The sequence below is a fragment of the Notamacropus eugenii genome, chromosome 2 (genome assembly GCF_028372415.1).
Source record: "Notamacropus eugenii isolate mMacEug1 chromosome 2, mMacEug1.pri_v2, whole genome shotgun sequence".
In the NCBI taxonomy this organism is placed as follows: domain Eukaryota; kingdom Metazoa; phylum Chordata; class Mammalia; order Diprotodontia; family Macropodidae; genus Notamacropus; species Notamacropus eugenii.
In genome coordinates this window covers 396,539,642-396,561,747 of record NC_092873.1, presented here as the reverse complement: position 1 = coordinate 396,561,747, position 22,106 = coordinate 396,539,642, and the positions used below count along the sequence as shown (strand labels likewise).

At 37.6% G+C, this 22,106-nt stretch overlaps 1 protein-coding gene across 3 annotated transcripts in view; it reads right to left on the bottom strand.

Moving 5' to 3' along the window:
- Nucleotides 1–22,106, bottom strand: part of MTR (5-methyltetrahydrofolate-homocysteine methyltransferase) — a 132,421-nt gene that overhangs the window by 98,188 nt on the left and 12,127 nt on the right. For 2 of the 3 annotated variants that reach the window (XM_072647559.1, XM_072647560.1), the window contains exons 4-9: nt 19,979–20,068; nt 13,716–13,785; nt 11,887–11,979; nt 5,305–5,411; nt 745–804; nt 300–394 (exon numbers count right to left, since the gene is read on the bottom strand). In XM_072647559.1, coding sequence (XP_072503660.1) covers nt 300–394; nt 745–804; nt 5,305–5,411; nt 11,887–11,979; nt 13,716–13,785; nt 19,979–20,068 — 515 coding nt within the window. The remainder of the gene's footprint in view (nt 1–299; nt 395–744; nt 805–5,304; nt 5,412–11,886; nt 11,980–13,715; nt 13,786–19,978; nt 20,069–22,106) is intronic. The other variant, XM_072647561.1, reaches the window with a different exon arrangement.

Here is a 22,106-nt window from a genome sequence, read left to right as displayed (position 1 = left end):
AGCAAGAAATGCTCTCTTCCCTCACCTAAATATGCTACCTTCAAAAAGTAGTTTACATACATTTCAATTCGATAAAAATCAAGTGTGCAAACTATCTGTTATCTGCGATGGATCTATGGGAAAGAGAGGGGGAAGGATACTGAGGAAACTATGATGATGTAAAAGATACCCATAAAAACTTAAAACATACACTAAACATGTAAGACATTTGATAGGTACTAGGAATAAAAACAAAGATGAATAACAGTCTCTTCCCTCTGAACAAGAAAAATTGAGTAAAAAAAAGACTATTCTCTCACCATAGTGGTTCTGCATGAGTCACGCTGATGACAAATGCCTCTCCCGTCTGTCCAGAAAGAGTTCGCCCGCTCTTATCCACAATAGTCCCTGATACCTAGATTTTTAAAAACAGTAAAATTTAAAATTACAAATACAACATGTCATGAACATACTCTCTGTATTTGTTTCAATGAAATTATAAGATCCCTGTAACTCAAAGAAATACTTCTCTGGCTAAGGACAACCTTAAAGTATGCCATAAAAGAAAGATTTTGACCCTACTTTTCCCCTCTTTCTCCACCCCAGGTTGTGTCACAATACCTCACTATTTTAGGGACAAAAGATTCACCATTTGTCAGACTAGAGGAAAGAGAGCCCAAGTCTTTCCATCCCCATACCTGCCCTCAATTCAAAGAGAAGAACAAAATATATCTTCTGAGAAAACAAATAAGCTTTTTAACTTACAAAGATAGGCCGGGGATCATACTCATCCTCAAAGAGGCTCTGGAGTGCAAACAAAGCTGCCTATAAGAAAACACAAGAGATTTTTGAGATTCATTGCAAGGTCAAGTCAATCTAGTCAGTAGCAGAGAACATAGCCTTTGATTCTAAAAGCCTCAGCTCTTTTTTTATACTTCCATGTGTAATGGATTGCAAGTCTTCTGAGGACAGGGATGGAAGACATCTGTAACACTTGAAGTTAACCATCTTGATCAACTGTGAATGACTCAGCTATTCTCAGCAATACAATGATTCAAGACAACTGTGAAGGACTTAACATTAAAAAATGCTATTCATTCCCAGAGAAACAACTGATGGACTCTGAATACAGACGAAAGCATACTTTTTCACTTTATTTTTCTTGGCATTGTTTTGTTTATGTTTAATTTTACAACATGACTAATATGGAAATATGTTTTGCACAACTACACATGTATAATTAATATCAAGTTGCTTGCCTTCTCACTGAGGGGAGTGGGGAAGGAGAGAAAGAATACAAAACTCAAAATTTTCAAAATGAATGTTAAAAAGTGTTTTTAATGTAATTGAGGGAAAATAAAATACTAACTTAAAAACATATATAAAGTTAACTTGCAGATGATCCACATATGAGAAATGGACCAATCATAAGAAGCTAATGAATATTTGGAGAACAGTGTTCTACCCATTTCCTACTAAAACCAGGTAAAACTGAGAAAAACCTGGGAAATCAGGATGCCATCCCCTCTTGCTGTCCATAAGAAACCATAAACCTTTCTTTCCTGGGCTGCATGATGCTACCTTCAGAAAGCAGCTTGTTTACATACAGTTCAGTTCAATAAACATTTTTTATATGCATGCTATATGTAAGGCACTGTCCTAAGTACACGGGGAAAATTCAAAAGTGCTAGGGTTCAGTTACACTGAGTGCAAGAATTGTAATGTCACAACAGAATGTACACTCTCAGTTTCAGGGAGAAGGCAGAAAGGGGAAGAGTGACAATATTTCATCAAAAATTCAGGGAACCAATATTTATCAAGCCTCCCTTGATACCCAGCATGGCACTGGGTGCATAGGGATTTGTAGAGTATCAATTGGTCTCTGTCCTCAGGGAGATATACAGAAAACCATAACTAATCTGACTACCAACGTAATTACTGACAATCATAGCTTTTACACATTACAAATTTACTTCAAACATCTCAAGCATGAGCACTTTGGATATTAAAACAAAATAAACGCTGGCTGAAATTCACCCCCAGAAAGATCGTTTTCTCTTGAAAATCTAAAAAAAGCTCTTCCCTTTCCCCCCACCAATACACATCTCACACACATACACACAAACATATCTAAAAAACTAATGATTCTGCTTTCTATGTAATTCTATAGAATAAATACATAGGAGTAGAGATATCAAGCTGGAAGGGACCATCCCAAAAGCAATCTAGTCCAACCCTGTCACTTTACAGATGAAGACACTGAGGCGTAAGGGAATTAAGTAACTTACCCTGAGTGACCAGGGTGGTAAAAATAAAGGGTGGGATTTGAAGCCAGACATTCTGACTCCAGAGCATGCATTCCTTTCCATAGTACCACACAGCTTCTAGGGCACAAGACTCAAAAAATTATTGTGATCTCGGAAGGCATGAACAGAAGCACAGCATTTGGATCAAGGGAGGGAATACCTACTCCTGCCATATTCTGAAGTCACAGCCTGGCCACATCTGGAGAGACCCACTTCTGGGTATGTTTTTAGGTATTCAACCACAGAACACAAGCTGTCTCATGACTAGTGAACTCCCCTTCACTAGAAGAACTCAAGCAGTGTCTAGGGAACTACTTATCAAATACATTACAGAAAAGATTCCAGTATTGTGTAAGATGTTGAATCTGGTGATTTCAAAGGTCCCTTCCAGCGACTAAATTTTATGAATTATATTTCCACAGAATTTAGGAAATATGTCTGCATGGAAAGGGACTATGATTGGCATACGTTACAATGCAATTCAATACAAAGTTAGAATATGGAATAAAATGTCTCAGTGATCACATCTGTAGAACACATGGCTTTGAAGTGCATCTCATCACTTGATCTTTATAATAACCCCAGTGAGGTAGGCAGGAAGAACATGACTTCCTCCTATATTCATAGGCAAGGAAACAGAGGGTCACATTTGTTTGTCCAAGGTTTCAAAATAAGTGACCAGGACTAGAACCCAAAAGTCTTCTGAATCCTCCTAACCTAAGGCTCTTTCCACTCTATTACTGCAAGCAAAAAATTTCAAATATTAATAGCAGCATTTTTTGTGGTAATAAAAAAGAAAACTAGAAACAAAGGCCATGGTCACAACTGGGAAATGACTGAACATACTGTGGGATATGAACGTAATAGAATTTGTCATTGTTGTTGTTCAGTTGTTCAGGTTGTATCTGACTGTGCTGTCCATGGTGTTTTCTTGGCAAAGATGCAGAGTGATTTGCCATTTCCTTCTCTAGTAGATTAAAGCAGAGGTCAAGTAATGTGTCCAGAGTCACATAGCTAGGAAGTTTCAGAGGCTGAATTTGAACTCAGGCCTTCCTGATTCCAGGCCCAGTACTCTATCCACTGAGCCACCTTGCTACCTATATAATGAATACTAAAGACTTAAAAAAAAAATGGAAATAAGAAATTCAAAGAATCATGGGAAAACTTCCAATAAATAGATAATGCAATTTAAGTAAGAAAAAACAAAAGAAAAATAAACATAATGACTACAATAATGAAAAAAGAAAACACTAAGGAGAAGCCAAATTCTAATTTTAAGGACCATTCTTGGTCCCAGAAAACAGGTAATGAAGCATGGATTTGGTCCAGAAAACTTGGGTTCAAGTCCTATCTTCATCACTAGGTGTATGACTTTGAGCAAAGGGGATTGGCCCAGAGAGCACCTACAAACCTAGGATCCCATGGCTGTCCTCCCCTTCAGAAGAGAGGTGGGGGACTAGACAAGCTGTACCGTATACTACATCCACAGTCTACCCAGAGTGCACACAATACACAAGGTCAAACTCAGTCCCTAGAGATCAGTTTCATTTTTGTCTTCAAATCCACAGTGACTGGCACACAGATACTTAAAAATATTTATTCATCTTTCTTAGTTTTTTAGGGGGGTAGGAGGGTTGAAAGGGATGCTCTGACAAAGCAGAAAGCTGAGGTATATGTATGGAAATGAAATCAGTTAAAAAAGACATCAATAAAACTTTTTTAAAAAATAAATTCCTAAGGTTTTCAATATTTCCTCAAAATCTTTATTCTAATTTGTCTTAACAACTCTATTATATTAAGGTACCAAAAGGTGTTTATGTCCAGTAATTGGACATTTTAGTTGCTTCCAGTTATCTGAAGTTACAAACAATACTTTTGTGAATATCTTTGTAGAATTAATTTTTTTAATATAATATTTTCATATTATATGGATGCATATCCACATACAATTATGGATGTAATTATGACTATTTTCTGACTGGATCCATGATTTCATCAGCTAAGGAAACTCCCCATGAAAAAATTCCCCTATGAATATAAACTGGCACCTAATTTGTATCTTATAGTCTTGAGAGAGCTCTTTGGGAGACTGAGTTTACCACCTTGCCCAAGGGCACAATGCTATCATGTGTCAGAGGCAGACCTTGAACCCATCCTCCAAAACTCAAGGTTAGCTCTCTATCCATTACGCCACATGCCTTTCAAGCATGAATGCATAAGAGGAAAAATGGATAAGAATGAATGGACCAGAGAATATCGAAGGAGATGGAGAGGGAGAAAATGAAAAGTTGTTATGACACTTTATGGGTAAATTTCATTTATTTAAGTGTAAAAAGTTACAAAGCAAGTTTAATTGATGGTAATAAAGTTCAATATTGTTTATAATAAATCATTTTAAATAATTAGCTGGTTTTTTGAAAAGGTAAGAGAGCTATAAGAAAACATAATATATTAATGTCAACTTTCAAAGCTGACCAAACAAGAAATGATTATTCACATTACAAAAGGACTGAGTGCTTTATAAAACCATTCCCTCAAGTACTGTGATCCTCTAATACATCTATTGTTAAGAGTGATCTCCTTGACCAAAAGAAATGAATGTAAAGCAACTAAAATGATAACCAGGTCAATGAGAAGATAGGAAGCTAATTACAAATAAAAGAAAAAAGAAAAAAAGGACTTTCCACAAAGTAATACTCATCTCTTTCAGAAAAAGTAAGATAAACTTGGATTGAACAAAAAAAGCTACATTATTTTGATAGATCTGTGATTTCCATGTGATGGGTTCACCTTCTACTAATTCAACCCATGTTTCATTACATTTATACTCTAAAATTTAAGGAGAAATTGTTTTAGAGAAATTTGTTTTCCGGTCTGTATTACATATTTATGACAAAAACATTTTATAAAGGATGAAAATAAGAATGCTGCTTAACTCAGTAAGGGGTATGAGTGCCTTCTCACACTATAGTTAGAGTCTTTATCCTTCTTGCCACCAAATTGTCCTCCCTAAACTCACCTTAGCATTAGCAGTATCAAAAATAGTTTCTACCAATAAGATGTCAACTCCACCATCTAGAAGTCCTCTGGCCTGTTCTTGGTAAGCTTCAACTAGCTCATCAAAGGCTGAAAAACAGAAACCATACAAAGTACATCAGTCAACAAATATTTACTGAACACCCACCACGTGGAGTCCTGTACATCTAGTCTACCTCAGCACGGGTGAATCATGTATTTAAATTGCAGAGTTCAAGGGCATTACTACTCTTTGGAAGTCATAGATATGAAATGGTGCAGAGACTTGTGATCCACTTGTGCAAACAAAGGAAAACAAATATAGGGTCCCCTGCATAATCATTTAGATGTGCAGGAGAGAATGACTAGCATTTCAGACATGCTCTTACTGGCTATAAAACAGATTTTCTGGTTCATGTAAGAGATGATTTTTAATAAATCAATTAAGACCTAAGTACATAGGTAAAGCTTAAGTACAAAAGAAGTCTGCCAAATGGATTTATAGATAATACTGGTCGATGTATCTCCTGAAACTTAACAGCTACATGCAATGAAAGTTGTATATACCATAGAGAAACATAAAACAAGTAATATCACAAAAACGTTAAGTTTTATCCCTTGTCATCATAGTTATAAAGGAGGGAGACTCCCTATATAAAGATGTATTGAGACCAAACTTAAAATGTTCAGTCCCTACACACCTGAGCCTGATTTCTTAGAAGTTCCCTGTAAAATTGGAAAGAGTCTAATATAGCAGAAACCACAATAAACTGGGACTGAGAAGAACTGGGTTTGAATCTTGGATCTGACCCTGACCATGTGACTTAAACAAACTATTTAACTCCTCTTAGTCTCAGTTTCCTTCTACCTAACAGGATTATTGTAAAGAAAGCACTTTGAAAACTTGAGCAAATTAATAATATTAACAAGTGGAACTGTAGGGGTTCAAGAGTTCAAACATTTCTTTTGTCTTATTTGCTGTAACCAAAGATACTCCCTTTGCTCTTCAGTCTGACAAGATAAGTATTTACTAAAACAAATCAATGATGAACGAATTCTATTGGTCACATCCTAAGTGACACCATGGACAGAGCACCAGACCTAGAGCTGGGAAGACTCATCTTTCTGAGTTCAATCTGGCCTCAGACACTTACTAGCTATGTGACCCTGGGCAAGTCACTTAACCCTGCTTGCCTCAGTTTCCCCATCTGTAAAATGAGCTGGAGAAGAAAATGGCAAGCCATTCCAGTATCTTTGCCAACAAAACCCCAAATGTGGTCATGAAGAGTCAGATACAACTGAAACAACTAACTAACAACACAGACTGGGGCTTCCAAGTCTTTTTCCTAAGCCAGTCCTGTTGCAATAACATTTTTTTCCCAAGATGGCTTAGGAACAGGCAATCTCCTATATCACATCATTCTGGGAAGTACGAAGTACCTTCATCTCAGAATTTCAGTTTTTAGTGAAGGAGCTACCTAGTGATCTCAGTCTTAGTCTGGATGTATTTTCTGTTTGTTTGTTACTTTGTCTGATTGGTTGGTTGGTTTTCTGGAGATGAGTTCTCCCTACCTTACCCAACCTGAAATACAGCCGCCACACTTACTGGCCCAATTCCACAAGTGAGAGGCACAGGAGCTTTGATCTGCTCCATTTCTGACCTGAGCCATCTCGGCCCTTTCTCAGGCAGTCCAGTGTCCCCTTACTCACAGGCTCGCCATATCAGTGCCACATGTAGAATAAATACCCTAACAGCTAAGCCCTAAAGAATCTTAGAACACCTGAGTTCAAAAGATCCACGAGCCTCAATCTTCCCCATAACAGAGATTTACAGGCGTCTATATAGCGATAACGATTTTTGCTTACTGTTAATACAATTTTGCTTCTTAACAGAAAGATCTTTCCCATCCATTAATAGGCCCATATGACCTGCTTAAGTTACACAGAAGCCTGAGTCACGTCACATGGAACAGGAAGGTGTGGAGCTAGAGCAGAGCTGAGAGGAAGTTAGTCAGAGAGCACTCAGAGCTGGGAAAGGCAGCAACTAGCCTGAGTGGGAGAACTTTGTGATTGCTTAAGGAGCTGGTTTGTGGGAAGGCTTGGGGCTGGGGTTGCCCTGTGCACTGCTACTGTGTGTGTATTTCTTTGTTACTATGATGGATTGGGCTTTCCGGTGTTTGAATAAATGTTTTGGTTCTGTCTTTCAAGTGGAGAGTGAGTTGTATTTCCTGATTCAGAACTGCGCCAGCATATTCATGGCTGCCTTAGGTGGTGTGAATATCATGTTGATGCTATAGTCTGCCACTATGTCCAAATGGAGATATTATAATAAATACAGAAAGGAGCTAGGGAAATAAGTCCTGACCCTATCTCCTACCTCCCCTCCTCCAGTACTCAGCCCCAAACTGCAAAGAAAATTCTCAAGATCTAACCTACAAAACTAAATGTGAAGAGGTACATATCTGCTGCCCTGTTTAAACAAAACAAAACAAAACAAAACTGCTATATTTCACTTTACTATCTGTCTCACTTTCCTTTAAAAACAATAAGAATAAGAATGTTCTTTTATATCCTCTACTTTTGCATGGTCCCTCAAACCACTAATTTCAGTCTCTTCAAATTCCCTACAACTTTTAAGAACTACCTTTGATCATCTGGAGAAATGATTCAAGCTGGACTTAAGATCCCCACAGGCTGACATCTCTATGCATAAATCACTGAACTGTCAAAAGAGAAAGGCTAAGTAAGACCAGAGGTATGCTGGCTTATTGTTGTTGCGTTGGTCCTTTGTTCTCAAAGAGGACCATGACATCAAGATGATGACATGACTTGAAGTTAACTTTGATTTGAGTGAGGGAGGGCTGTGTAAGGTCACCAGCCTCACTTTCTCCTCCAAAGTCATCTGGGTCCAGTGGCCCAATATTCATCAGGATGACTGGAGATGGCCCAGGATACAATGTGGGACCCTGGTTATCTCAGGCTAAGGTCTTATCAGACTCTCAGTTTGAATGAGAGACACCCATTCAAAAGAACAAGTCTCCTTTAAGTAGTTACTCAAGGGATGGTCCCTTTTAATAAAATTTTTTTAAAAAATCAAAATGGCAATGGAAGACCCTCAGGGCTCCTGGGTAAAAGAGCAACAGTTACTTTTTTAGTATTTACATCACTCTGTGCTGGGTGGGCAAGGACTTGTTGTCCAATATATGAGCTCTAGAGCAAACTGGGCTCAAGGCTTGGTCTTTAAGCAAGAGATCTAGCCAGTAAATTCAAAGGAAAAAGGCAGCTTTTGGCCATGGCACCCCAAGCAAGGATGGAGGGGAGGGGGAAAGAGGATCTTGTACATGGAAATTTAATTTTCCCTCCCTTCATAGATTCAAAATTCACATTTGGAAAGTAGAATCCCAGAAAAGTTTTTGCACAAACAAAGTCAATGCAACCAAGATTAGGAGGGGCACAGAAAATTGGGAAAGAATTTTTACAACTAGTATCTGTAATAAAGGCCTCATTTCTAAAATATATAGAGAACTGAGTCAAATTTACAAGAATACAAGTCATTCCCCAATTGATAAATGTTCAAAGGATATGAACAGGCAGTTTTCGATGGAAAAAAATTAAAGATATCTAAAGTCACAGGAAAAAAATGCTTTAAATCACTATTGATTAGAGAGATGCAAATCAAAGCAACTCTAAGGTATCACATCACTCCTATCAGATTGGCTAGCATGATAAAACAGAAAGATGATAAATGTTAGAGAAGTGGGAGAGTTAGAACATTAATTCATTGCTGGTGGAGCTGTGAACTGATCCAACCATTCTGGAGAACAATTTGGAACTATGCCCAAAGGGTTATAAAAAATGTGCATACACTTTGACCCAGCAATATCACTTCTAGGGATGTATCCCAAAGAGATCATAAAAGTGGGAAAAGGACCCACCTGTACAAAAATATTTATAGCAGCTCTTTTTTGTGGTAGTCAAGAACTGGAAATTGAGGGAATGCCCATCAACTGGGGAATGGCTGAACAAGTTGTAGTACATGAATGTAATGGAATATTATTGTGCTATAAGAAATGATGCAGGTAAACTTCAGAAAAACCTGAAAAGACTTATATGAACTAATGCTGAGTGCAATGAGCAGAACCAGGAAAACATTATACACAGTAACAGCCACAGTGTGCGAGGACTGTTTCTGAAAGACTTAGTCTTTCACAGCAATGCAAGGACCTAAAACATTTCCAAAGGACTCTTGATGCAAAATGCCATACATATCCAGAGCAAGAACTGTAGAATTGGAACAGAGAATGAAGCAGACTGTTTTCTCTTGTGTTATGTTCTGTTTTGGTTGGGTTTTTCTCATGGTTTCTCCCCTAACTCTTCAATGCAACACGACTAATGTGAAAATGTATTTAATAAGAATGTATATGTAGTTGCATGCCATTTTGGGGAGGGAGGGGGGAAGGAAGGGGAGAAAATTTAAAACATATGGAAGTGACTATTGAAAACTGAAAACAAATAAATTAATAAAAAAAGAAAAAAAAAGATAGAATCCCAAAGGAAAAACTCCTAAGCACTTCTGTAAAGGCTTTTGATTCCTCCTCCCACCAGGGAACAATCCAAGGACATTTTCCAGGCACCTGACAGACAATTGGCATGTATCCTATAAATGTTAATTACTCCTCACCCTTTTACTTTCATTCCTAAAACCAACTGTGGTCTCTCTTTTCCCCCAATTATCTTCATAGGTAAAGGGTCCATGTGGTCTCAGATGGCCTTATTGTACTTAACAACATCTCCACATGCCCCTCTTTTTAGTTAACCTTGGGTAAATAAAGGTAAATTTCATCATTATCATCCTTTAAACCAATTATTGTGCTCAAAGATCCAAAAGTGTAGCTCTGGAAGTACTGAGTAACAGATTGGACACACTATGCTCTACCAATCACCATTCTGGAACCTCCCAAAAAAAGGAGGAAACCTATCTTAGAAGCATCAGAGATGAAACCTTTCTTATATAACAAGGGAAGGGTGGAAAACCATATCTCTGGAGATATCACCACACAAGCTCCATTTGTATGTAGAGTAGGACTCCCAAAGTACCCCACTCCTGTCACTGAGCTATAAAGAATATCCTTTAACAAATCTACTTTGACATGTTATCTTCTTGCTCGTGGGTTTCCTTTTCCCTTCCCTCATGTGGACTTTAGGTTACTGAGTCACTCATTTTGAGAGGCATTTGCCAAAAAAGAACTTGAAATGAGTAGGACAAATTTAACAAATCTCCTCCTCCTTAAATTTCTCAAACTCAAGAGTCCTCATTAGAAATACTGCAATCTGTGCCTCAAATTTAAGCTAATAATCATTAGACCTGGGACTATACTCAGGCCCTCCGACCTTACGTGCAGTTTCTTATTTACCCTTAAAAATTATACAATGGCCTAATAGGGCCTATATTAGCTAACAGTTTTGTTGTTATTCAGTTATTTCAGTCGTATATGACTCTTCGTGACCCTATTTGGAGTTTTCTTTGCAAAGATACTGCAGTGGTTTGCCATTTCCTTCTCCAACTCATTTTACAGATAAGGAAAGGAGACAAAAAGGGTTAAGTGACTCGCCCAAGGTCACACAGCTAGTAAGTGTCTGAGGCCAGATTTGAATTCAAGAAGAAGTCTTCCTGACTTTAGGCTCAACAATCTATCCACTGCACCACCTAACTGCCCTAACACATTTTAAGCCCAAAAGAAAAGGCACTTCAACTCTCACTTCTCCGCAAATGTTAAAGACTATGGGTGTGGAACACTACATATAATGTCATAGTTTTTTGATATATTGATTAATTTTACTGAACTGTCTTTTCTCCCTCTGTTTTAATCTTTATCATGAAGAATGACTCTCTGGAAGAGAGAAAGAGAAGAGTAATACTTTGAGAAAAAAAGGTGACTTAAAAGAAAAAGTCATCATCAAAAATGTACTTTTAAAAAGCATTAAGTCTTATAATATATGGTACCTAGATTGACAGAGCAAACAAAAGGCATAGTCCCTGCCCTACAGAATCTTAAGCTTTAATGGGACAAACAATACAAATATTTAAACACATAAAAGACATAAGAACACAAGTAACTAACTCCAACCACCCAAAAAGCAGGTTCACCCCTAGCTTTCCCCTGTACATTAGTAATAACAACTGTAAAAATGTCAGTCTCTTCAGGGCAAAGGGAGAATGAAATTACAAAGACAAATTATGAGTCAAGCGAACAGGCTAAGATGCATTTATGATCCTAAGACCGGCCTTAGATGATGAGAAAACTAAAACTAATGGGGGTAGGGAGAAGGTGGCAAAGAACACACAAAAGAATTACATACTACTCTTTTGAAAATGGGTCTAAAGATGTTCTTGGAATTAAGAAGGTGAATGCAGTTACATCTATCATTCGGGGTACAATCTGGATAAGAAGAAAAAGGGTACAAAAAGAGAAAGAAGATAAATCTCATTTTAGGGTGCTTTGCAAGGTTCTGTAACCAGCGAAGAGGGGCAACCATAACATCAGCACAATCCAAAGAGCAAACTAAAGGAAAAGAAAATACTCACTAATGTTTCTGTATTCCGGTCTTTCCACAGAAGGGGACACAGAGAGGGTCTTATTGGTGGGACCAATAGACCCTGCTACAAACCTCTTAATCCCTTTGAAAACATACAAAAAAAAAGGTGAATTTTCAAGGTGTTCGATCACTCTGCGGAATCATAATTGCCTGGCTACAAGTTAATAAGACTTCACCCAAGTCAGAATAACCCTAATGCCACCACCACTGTAGGGGTATATTTTCTGGTCAGCATATAATCTTAAAGAATCCTTGATGACTGTAAACTAAATAGAATTTTCTTTTTTTTTAATTTTTATTTATTTTATTTTTAATTTATGGGATAAAACAAGCATTTCTATAACATAGTATAATAAAAATAGTACTTTCAGAAAAATCAATCAACATTTATTAAGCACTTAGTATGTGCCAGATACTTGAAATACTTCCCAGTCATCTTCAATCAATCAATCAATCCTTACTAAGCACCTACTATGTGCCAGACACTGTGTTAAGCACAGAGAATATAGAAGGAGGTAAAAGACAGTCCCAGCCCTCCAGGAGTTTACAAACTAATGGTGAGCACATCTAATAATAATCTCTGAATAAGTCATCTCTGAAATTTACAAAACTAGAAAATCAGGAACCAATGAATGAAAAAGGCTTTAACAGATTCAGTTTCATTTGAATAATCCTTTAATTTGAAGGGATCCTTTAATTTTTCTGTGTGCAATATTTTCTCTGGCAGCTTTTGGATATTTAGAGCATAAGAATTTTATTTCATTTCTCTCTAAATAGAAGTCAAAAGTGTCACATAATTTATTACTTTTTATTCATCTTAACCATTCATTAACCTGGGGTTCCAGACTCTGAGTCACAATACAACTAGAAAAACTGGATGAATGTAACACAGATTTTGACATTTTGAAGAAAACACACACACACACACACACACACACACACACACACACACACACACGCAAACCTGTGTTGCCTTTATCTTTTCTAAAGCTGAACTACACAATGCATACAAGGAGGGAAAAAAATCCTCTTATTTCCCTCTCCGGCAGGTGGATCAATACTCTGAAGACCTATGTATATTGGGGCAATCTGCTATATGTTACCACAAACTTTAGAATTATCTTCCTGAAACAGTTCCTATAAACTCCTTGGCTTTCATTAATATGCTATGCATATTAAATACCTTACATTCTTTCTTTAAAAGCTCTCTTGGTAGCAATCTAACAAATCCAGGGGCTCCAGCTGGCACTGCTTATTTTTTTCTCCATTCTTTTCCAGTCCCTGAACCCCTACTTCAAGCTGCATTGGTGGCTGGCAGGGGTTTGCTCGGAGGCACCTCTTCCTGAGTACCAACACTGCAGCATCTGATTACACATGTCTGTCTACATGCACTGCAGAGACTTCAAGGGCATCCAGCAACACAATATGAAGGACTGCCAAATCATAGCCTCTCTTTATCCAGCCAAGCAAATCACTTCAAGGAGAGGGAGACCAGGAGGAGAAGGAGGGAGACAAGGAGAGAGAACATCAGAAAACTGACAAATAAAACATCCTAATGATAATCTAAATGGGAAGCTGCCATTTTGTCAGTCTGATAATGCCCTTCCAGAAAAGCGGAGGAAAAAAACCTCTCAGTCCTAAACACAAAAGGAAGCCAAGGCCCTCATTATAGAGTTAACATATCATAAGACACCAGGTCAAAGTGTCACAGAAAGAGAAAAGGAACAGAAGATAACCAATTCACAGTCTGTTAAGGAGAAGGAAGATAAAGGGTCCTGGGAACAGGGAAGGGCTGGGGAATGAGAAAGAGTTCTTTACCTGTCTGGGAGGTTACATCATCCGCCACCTTTTTAGCCACTTCTGCAGAACATCTGTTCAGCTGATAAGCCTTTAAAACAATGGCAAAAATTATTCTTCCCTGCATTTCTTCCCCACAGAAAAGAAAAAAAGGCAAATGAAGGGATTATCACAGCAACATGCTATATTAACTGCAACTCCCAAATAAGACAGCATTGTCCCCAAAAAAGGGTCAAAGTACCTTCTATGGGAAGCCTTCCTCAACCCCTCCTAATTCTAGTGTCTTCCTTCTGTTAATTATTTTCTTTTTATCTTGTACACAGTTTGTTTTATAGATATTTGTTTGCACATTGTCTCCCCCGTTAGACTATAAGCACCTTGAGGGCAGGGAACGTCTTTTGCCTCTTTTTGTTTTGCCAAACAGTACCAGCACATAGCAGGTACATAATAAATGTTTGATTGATGAATAAACTGTTCTGGAAAGCACTGCATACCATTAGTAACTAATAAAAGAATATCCCAATTTACTAATAAGAGAAACATAAATCAAAACAGCTCTTAAGTTCTACCCAGCAACCAAACAACTGGTAAAGATGACAAAAGATGAGACTAGTCCATGTTGGAAGAATTGTGGAAAGATGAGCATATTATTGATGGAACAATGAATTTGTCCAACCAGTCTGGAAAGCAGTTTAGAATTACACAAGAAGTGATTAAAATGTCCTTATGTTTTTATGGACAGTTTGGTGCACAATGTCTACACAGCATTGGGCCTGGTATCAGGAAAACCTGAGTTCAAATCTAGTCTCAAATACTACTTGGGTGACCTTGGGCAAGTCACTTAACCTAGACTAACTAAAAAAAAAAAGAAGTTCTAAACAGACACATGACTTAGATATAAAAAGTTACAAACAAAAGGTCATAAAAAAATCAGAGGAACATGGAAGGAAATACCTATGAATAAGGAAAGAATTTTTTTCTCCAGTTAACTGTTTTCCTTCTAATTTTAATTTCATTAGTTTTATTTATGCAAAATCTTTCCAATTTATGCAATCAAAAGTGTCCTTTAACTTCTAAGAACCTCGCTATCCTTTGTTTGATCATTAACTCTTCCCCTATCCATAAATGCAATAGGTATTATTTCTTTCCCTGATCCTCTAATTTGGTGAGCTATAAATACAACCATTCTGGAAAGCAATTTGGAACCATTCCCAAAGTTACTAATTTAAAAAAAAAAGACATTTCAGGAAGAGACATGACATCTGCGTTCAACTAATTGAAGAAGCATCATATAGAAGAGAAATTAGATATGATTTGATTTTCCACATGGGGCAGAAATAGGTACAATGGATGGAAGTTGCAGAAATGCAAATTTAGGCTTCATATAAGGAAAAATTTCTCCAACAAGCAGGTTATCCAAAAGTGCAATGGGTTACTTTGGAACTGAATGATTTTTCCTCATTGGAAGTCTTTAAGTAAAGGTTGAATGACCAGATGCTGAATATGACGTAATAAGGATAACTTTCAGGAGCACTGCCTTGGCTATACTGCTGAGATCTCTTCCAACTCTGAAAGATTTTGTAATTCTGTGAGTTAGCTGATAAAGAAACATTCTTTTAAAAAAGAACTCACTAGTCTAAACTGCTGTAAGTTTTCTCTTTATTTATCACAGTCAAGGAATGGAGTATTCTGGTTAACAGAGAGTTGACATTTAGGCTACCAGTTGGAAATGTACAGACCTGGGCTGTAATCTGATGACCTGAATTCTAACCACAGCTCTGCCACTCACTAATTATGAAACTTGAGCCAAGTCACTTAACTTCCCCGGGACTCAGTTTCTCCTGTCAGGTTGAGAAATAGACTACATAATGTCTAAACTTCCTTCTAGTTCTAACGTTCTGTGACCTGGTCCATGGGATATTTGAACTACCAAACATATTTTAGGTACAGTTTAAATTGCCTGACCTCTAAAACCTAAGGCTAAGATTCTATACGAATGATATTCTAATTCTTGGAAAATTACAGGACTATAAAATGGACTTAATAAAACTATGCTGAACATAATTTAAACATGTGATGACTGCAAAGAGCTTGATAATTCAGGAATGTCTCGCTGTCATCATCTTAAGCATTAATTATCACTGTACAAGCAAATGCTTCTTTTTCAGAGATTTTCAGTAGATAGAATGTCAGAAAAATCAGCTTTTAACATGCATTTTGTTTTAACTCTATAAACAAGGCATGCATATGGGGGTCTTTTAACACACTTCTGTTCCAGGACAGGAATATGAAATGCCAAAGCATTCCTTTCTCTGCCTTCAGCTGGTAACACAAACTTTCTAAAAGAGAAAAGCACAAAGGGATGCACCACACATTATCACCAGAGCATCTTATAAAACTAAAGAACTGCAATAAGTGGCTTAAAAGAAATCATATCAGCCTCCAGATACTAAAGATAGTTCACAAAAACCCAGCACACACAGTGCCTACCACATAATAAGCATCCCTTTCATCTTATTATCACTTGCCCATAAAGAAAGCGCACTGAAAATTAATGGCTACAGAGCAAAGTAATTAGAACCAAGAGAACAATTTACCCCACAACCACAACATTACAGAGGAAAACGACTTGAAAATAAATCAGAACTTAGCAACGTGCAACAACCTTTTACGACTCCAAAGTGCTGATGAAGCATACCTTCTTCCTTTAAGTAGAGAAGTAAGAAACTATGCATTTTGAACAATGGATACATTGTAAGCCATGAACACATGTAGTTTGTTTTGCTTAAAGATACTTCTTTGTTATAAAGAAGGGTTCTAATAAGAGGAGATGGAGCTATTGGTAAGTGAGACTACTATTTTAAAAAAAAAATCACTTTTTGAAGTAACACAGAACTGGACACAAAGCATTTGCCCAACCATTATATGAATGGAATGGAATATTATTGCGCTATGTAACAAATGATGAGGACAAAAGAATACAGAGAAGTATAAGAAGAATTCTATAAACTGATGTAAACTTAAGTAATCAAAACTAAGAAAACAATATACACAATGACTATAATGATATAAATTGGAAAAACAAAAACAAAACTCATGACACTGAGCATTGTGGAATTATAATGGTCAAGTCTCAACATGAAGAAAGAGAAAATGTACCTACCTCTGCACTATTCAGAGGTAAAAGACTATGCATGTGGAATACTAAATATATTGTCAGGCTCACTTGATGTGCTGGTTAGTTTTGCTAAATTGTTTTTCCACCTTCTTTTTACAAGGGACGGTACTAAGGAGAGGCAAAACAAGATGGAAGAGCAGCAAGAAAAAATACGGTCAGATTCCTCCTAACCTCCCCTTTGCTTCCAAATACATCTAAAAGAAATGCACCCAGACAGAGTCCTGGTCATGAAATTCAAGGAAAAAAATGACAGGGAATCATTTTTCCAGCCCAGTAGGCACAGGCAGACAGAGGTCTGCAGACACTAGAGGCAGGGTCTAACTAGCAGCAGTTGCAAGAAGCCCCAACTCAGACAACAAAAGGTTCCAAATCCAGCAACAGGGGTCCACTTTGGAGAAGGTTCAGGAATAAATGCGACCTAGCAGCTCTGTTGCTCACTACTTAGTTCTCAGTCATAACTCCAGGGCTGACTGAAAAGGCAATCTGGGTCTACAGTGGCTTTCCAGAGTGAAGTACAGTCTTAGACCCTACAATGTGTACCAAGCAGTCCAGAAATAAGCAACCCCAGAAACAGAGCAGGGTCCCAGTTCCTGGCTCTAACACAGTCTGATATCTACAGGGAAATAACCAGGACAAGAAATCTCAAACTATAAGTGAAAGTTTTGTCATCCTGCACCTGCAGAGCTCTCAAATGTGCTAATAGTAACCGAATCTAACAAGTGTTCACTAGAACTCCAAACAGGACAAGTTCATAGATGTATTGCTCAGACACGAATCCAGTGTCAAGTACCTGAAGAGCTCAGATCAGGAATGTAGAAATTAGACTATGCCCTTGGTTCTAGGGCCTAGAATAAGACCACTTCAGGAGAACCTAAAGCCCAAGCTGTCCCTGAAATTCTAGAATAATGCAACAGTCAATACCCTAAGAAAGTAGAAGCAAGCCCAGTCCAGAAATTCCCTCCAGAAGTACACAGAGCCTAGTCCTACATCAAGTATAAAAAATCAGGAAGAAGGCTGGAAGAATGAGAAAACAAACAAAACAAAAAAAGGATTATCACAATAAAAACTATTATCATGTCAGGGACACTCAAGATAAAAACTCTAAAGAAGGCAATGATTCCAAAACATCTAAAAACAATGCCTCAAAGAACCTTGGGCAAGGGTTCAAGTAGAATTCCTAGAAGATAAAGCAAGAGCTTTAAAATGTCAGTAAAAATGAGAAAGCTAGGGTAAAAAAAATGGAAAAAGAAATGAGAGCTATGGAGAAAGGAATTGGTAAGGAAATTAGCAGCTTGTCACAAAAGGTACAAAACATTAACCAACCAACAAACTTCCTGAAAACTAGAAAGGCCCAAAGAGAAAATTTTAAAAAACCCATGAAACTCGAAGAAATATTAAAACAAAATCAAAAGAAAAAAACAGAAAAAAAAAGTAAGGTATCTTATAGCAAAAATAACTAACCTGGAAAAGAGACTGAAGGGACAGAACTTAACAATCATTGGGTTACCCAAGAGCCTGAACCAAAAAGAAAGCCTAAACCTCTCATTTCAAGAAATCTGCTCAGAAATCTGCTCAGAAAACTGCTCAGATTTCTTAGAACTAGTGGGCAAAGTATAAATAAAAAGAATCTACCTATTATCTTTTGAAAGAAACCCCCAAATAAAAACTTACGGGAACATGCTAGTCTAAATCCAGAGCTTCCTAATCAAAGAAAAATAGTACAAACAGCCAAAAACAAAAGAATTCAAGTAGCAAAAAGTCACAGCCAGGATCACACACAATTTAGCAGTCACCATTATAAAGGAACAAAAAATTTTGAATATAATATTCCAAAAGGCAACGGCTATAGACTTGCAAACAAGAATAACAACCAGAAAAACTGAGTAAAATAAATCAACTTGACAATAATTAAAAAGTTAATGTTATAAAATAATGTAATAGAGTACAATATCGACCAGAAACCAAGTAGCACAAAGGATAAAAGAAAGGGTGTAGGCCCCGAAAGTGAAGCTTACTCTCATCACATTTGGCTCAAGGAAAGAATAACATGCACACTCAATTTGGTATGAAAACCTATCTTACACTACAGGAAAGTAGGGGAGAAGGGGATAAGCAAAGTGGGGGGGATGATGGAAAGGAGGGCAAATGGGAGGAGGGAGCAATTGGAAGTAAACACTCTTGAGGAGGGACAAGGTCAAAAGAGAGAATAGAAGAAATGGGGGCCAGGATAGGATGGAGGGAAATATAGTTACTCTTATGCAACATGAATATTACGGAAGTCATTTGCAAAACTACACATATATAGCCTTTATTGAATTGCCTGCCTTCTCAGTGGAGATGGGTGGGGAGGGAGGAAGGAAGAGCAGCTGGAACTCAAAATTTTAGGAACAAATGTTGAGAAGTGTTCTTGTGTACAACTGGGAAATAAGAAATACAGGTAATGGGGTATAGAAATTTATCTTGCCCTACAAGACACGAGAAAGGATGAAGATAAGGGAAAGGAGGGGTATTAGTAGGGAGGGCACATTGGTGGAAGGGGCAATCAGAATGCAAGGCGTTTTGGGATGGGGGAGGGGAGAGATGCGGAGAAAATTTGGAACTCAAACTTTTGTGGAAATGAATGTTGAAAACTAAAAATAAATAAGCATTAAAGAATTTTTAAAAAAAGAATAAAAGAAAGATCAGAAGAGGAGGAGACATACTTTTTGGACATAGCCAATACAAGAATTTGTTTTGCTTGACTCTCCATGTTTGTGATGGGGTTTTTGTTTTTTCTTTCTCCATGATGGGGAATGTGGGAAGGAGATAAGGCAGATTTCTGTTCATTAAAAAAAGAGAAATTTAATGAAAAAAATTTTTAAACAGTTTCCTGGGTAGCAGACAAGGAGATATTTTTGGAAATTAAAGTGATATAAAAGATACATTTGGAAATCAAAGTGATATCAAAAAGATTAGAATTTTTAAAAATTTAATGTAGCAATAAACTTTAAAAAAAAAAAAGAAAGAAAATGAATGAGTTGCCATATACTAAAGCAGAAGAGATACAATTAGTACAGTGCCATAATTTGGTAAGATTCTCAGCTAGGAAGGTACATAAAATTCTTACCAAGTGTTCAAGGCCATAGTCAGCCTGGGCAATTCTGGTGCTGCTAAAAGTATTTGTTTCAATAATATCTGCTCCAGCCATCAAGTACTCCTGCCAAAAAGAAATGACAACAGTGGCAATGTTAATAAGTATTTATCAATCTATCTCTAACTAACTATTGAGCAAGTGCTGTGCAAGGACCCTGCGCTAAGAGGCACTGGGAACACAAAAAAGCATTGACATAGTCCTTTTCCTTCAAAAGCTGGTGAGACAAGAACCATGGGTAGAGCCCCTCAACTACAGTGAAGATGTGCTGTTACAAGATGTGACAATGTCTCTGGATTAGAAACACAGCAATACAGACACTAAGGATGCTGGAGAAATGTGAGACCAATCAGGCAGCGTCCCCCCAAAATGCCTAACCTATTTGAATCCGGGCACAGCTGCATTTGAGCATGGATCCTTTCACAGATCTGCCACAAAAACATGGAGCAGAAACCCTCTCTACCCTTCAGTTATTACTTAGTCAAATATGACTGGAGAACTTAAAAGAACACCAGTATTAATCCAAATGGCACAGAAGAAAAGCAACTGCACATTGGAAATCACCATCAGCACATTGCCACTGGTAATCAGCATTCTGCCACTGGTCATGCAGTCTTGCAATACAGAAAAGATAAGTGATATTTCTGTCTACCAGTGGGGTTATTTAAAGCATTCCCACAAAGTCATCAATGTCTCATCATCATCCCAACAATAATAATAGCTATAAGTGCTCTAAGGTTTGTGAAGCTCCTTACAAATAGTATCTCATTTGATCCTCGTAACAACCCGCTGAGATAACAGACACTATTATCATCCCCATTTTACAGATGAGGAAACTGAGATTAAGTTACTTGCTCAGGGACAAAAAGGCAGCATGAGTCAGAGGTGATACTTGAACCCAGGTCTTTGTGACTCCAAATACACTATGCCACGCTGCCTCTGCCCCTACATTTTCTATCCAAAATGCCCCATGTTTTATAAAGTACTTTCCTTATGTCAACCCAATCCAAGGACAGTGGCCTTTATTTACCTGCCTCTAGGACAGCCTGCCTTCCCAGCTTTCTGCCCATCAACTTTTCAAGAACACTGAGCATAAAGTGAAGGAGAGGCAAGATTTCACTCACTGACCACAGTCTACACACATACACATACACACACACACACACACAAAATGCAACGTCCCACTTGGGTTTATTACTATCCCTCTGATAAGACTATATCTCCAGGAGAGCACTAAATGTGAAAGTTAGAAAAAAAAAAGAACAAAAAACAAGTTTTAGTTTTTTTTAATAGATGGGAAAACTGAGGCTCTGAACAGTTAAGTGATATTTCCTCAGTGACACAGTTCATGGCAATCAGAGCTAGGAGGAGAGCTTTCAGGTCTCCTGATTCCAAGTTCCATACAGCTTGTCCTCTACTAAGCCATCTGGTTCTCAATCTTGAACAATACAACTTTCTTTACATTTATAATTCTTTACAGTTTTAATCCCCATCATCCTCTTCTGAAATCTTGGGAAACACCCTGTTTGTCTTTAAGGTATTCTGAAGACTGGTCATGATTGAGTCAATCAAGTTCGTCAGTCATTCAAAAGCAACACTACAAGGGAATAAAGCTCATCATTCATTTTACTTTATTTGCTCTTTAGGTCAGGGTAACTCTGAGAGAGTTAAAGGAGTCACCAGTGTCTTATTCACCTCTAGGCAACCACCTTCTGCAACTGGCTAATCCCATCCATTAATTTTCTTAGCTGCCATTTCAAAGGTTGACATATTCTGACACCACCTCAAATTCTGGAGCTGAACCCTCAATATTCCCAGAACCCTATGTTAACAACTACATCTAAATCAGTCAAATTAATCAAAAAACATTTATTAAGCATTTGCTATGTGCAGACACTATGCTAAGTGCTGGGAGGGATAGGGAAGGTAAAAGAGCTCCCACTCTAATAAAGGCGAGGACATGTCAAGAACTAGGTATAGAGAAGTTAAGGGGAAATTTCAGAGGGGAAAGCACGGACTGTTAAGGGCATTAGGGAAGGCCTCTAAAAATTTTTTAAATAAGATTTCAAGTGTTATTTTTAAAAAGCAGAATGCTGCTCTTATG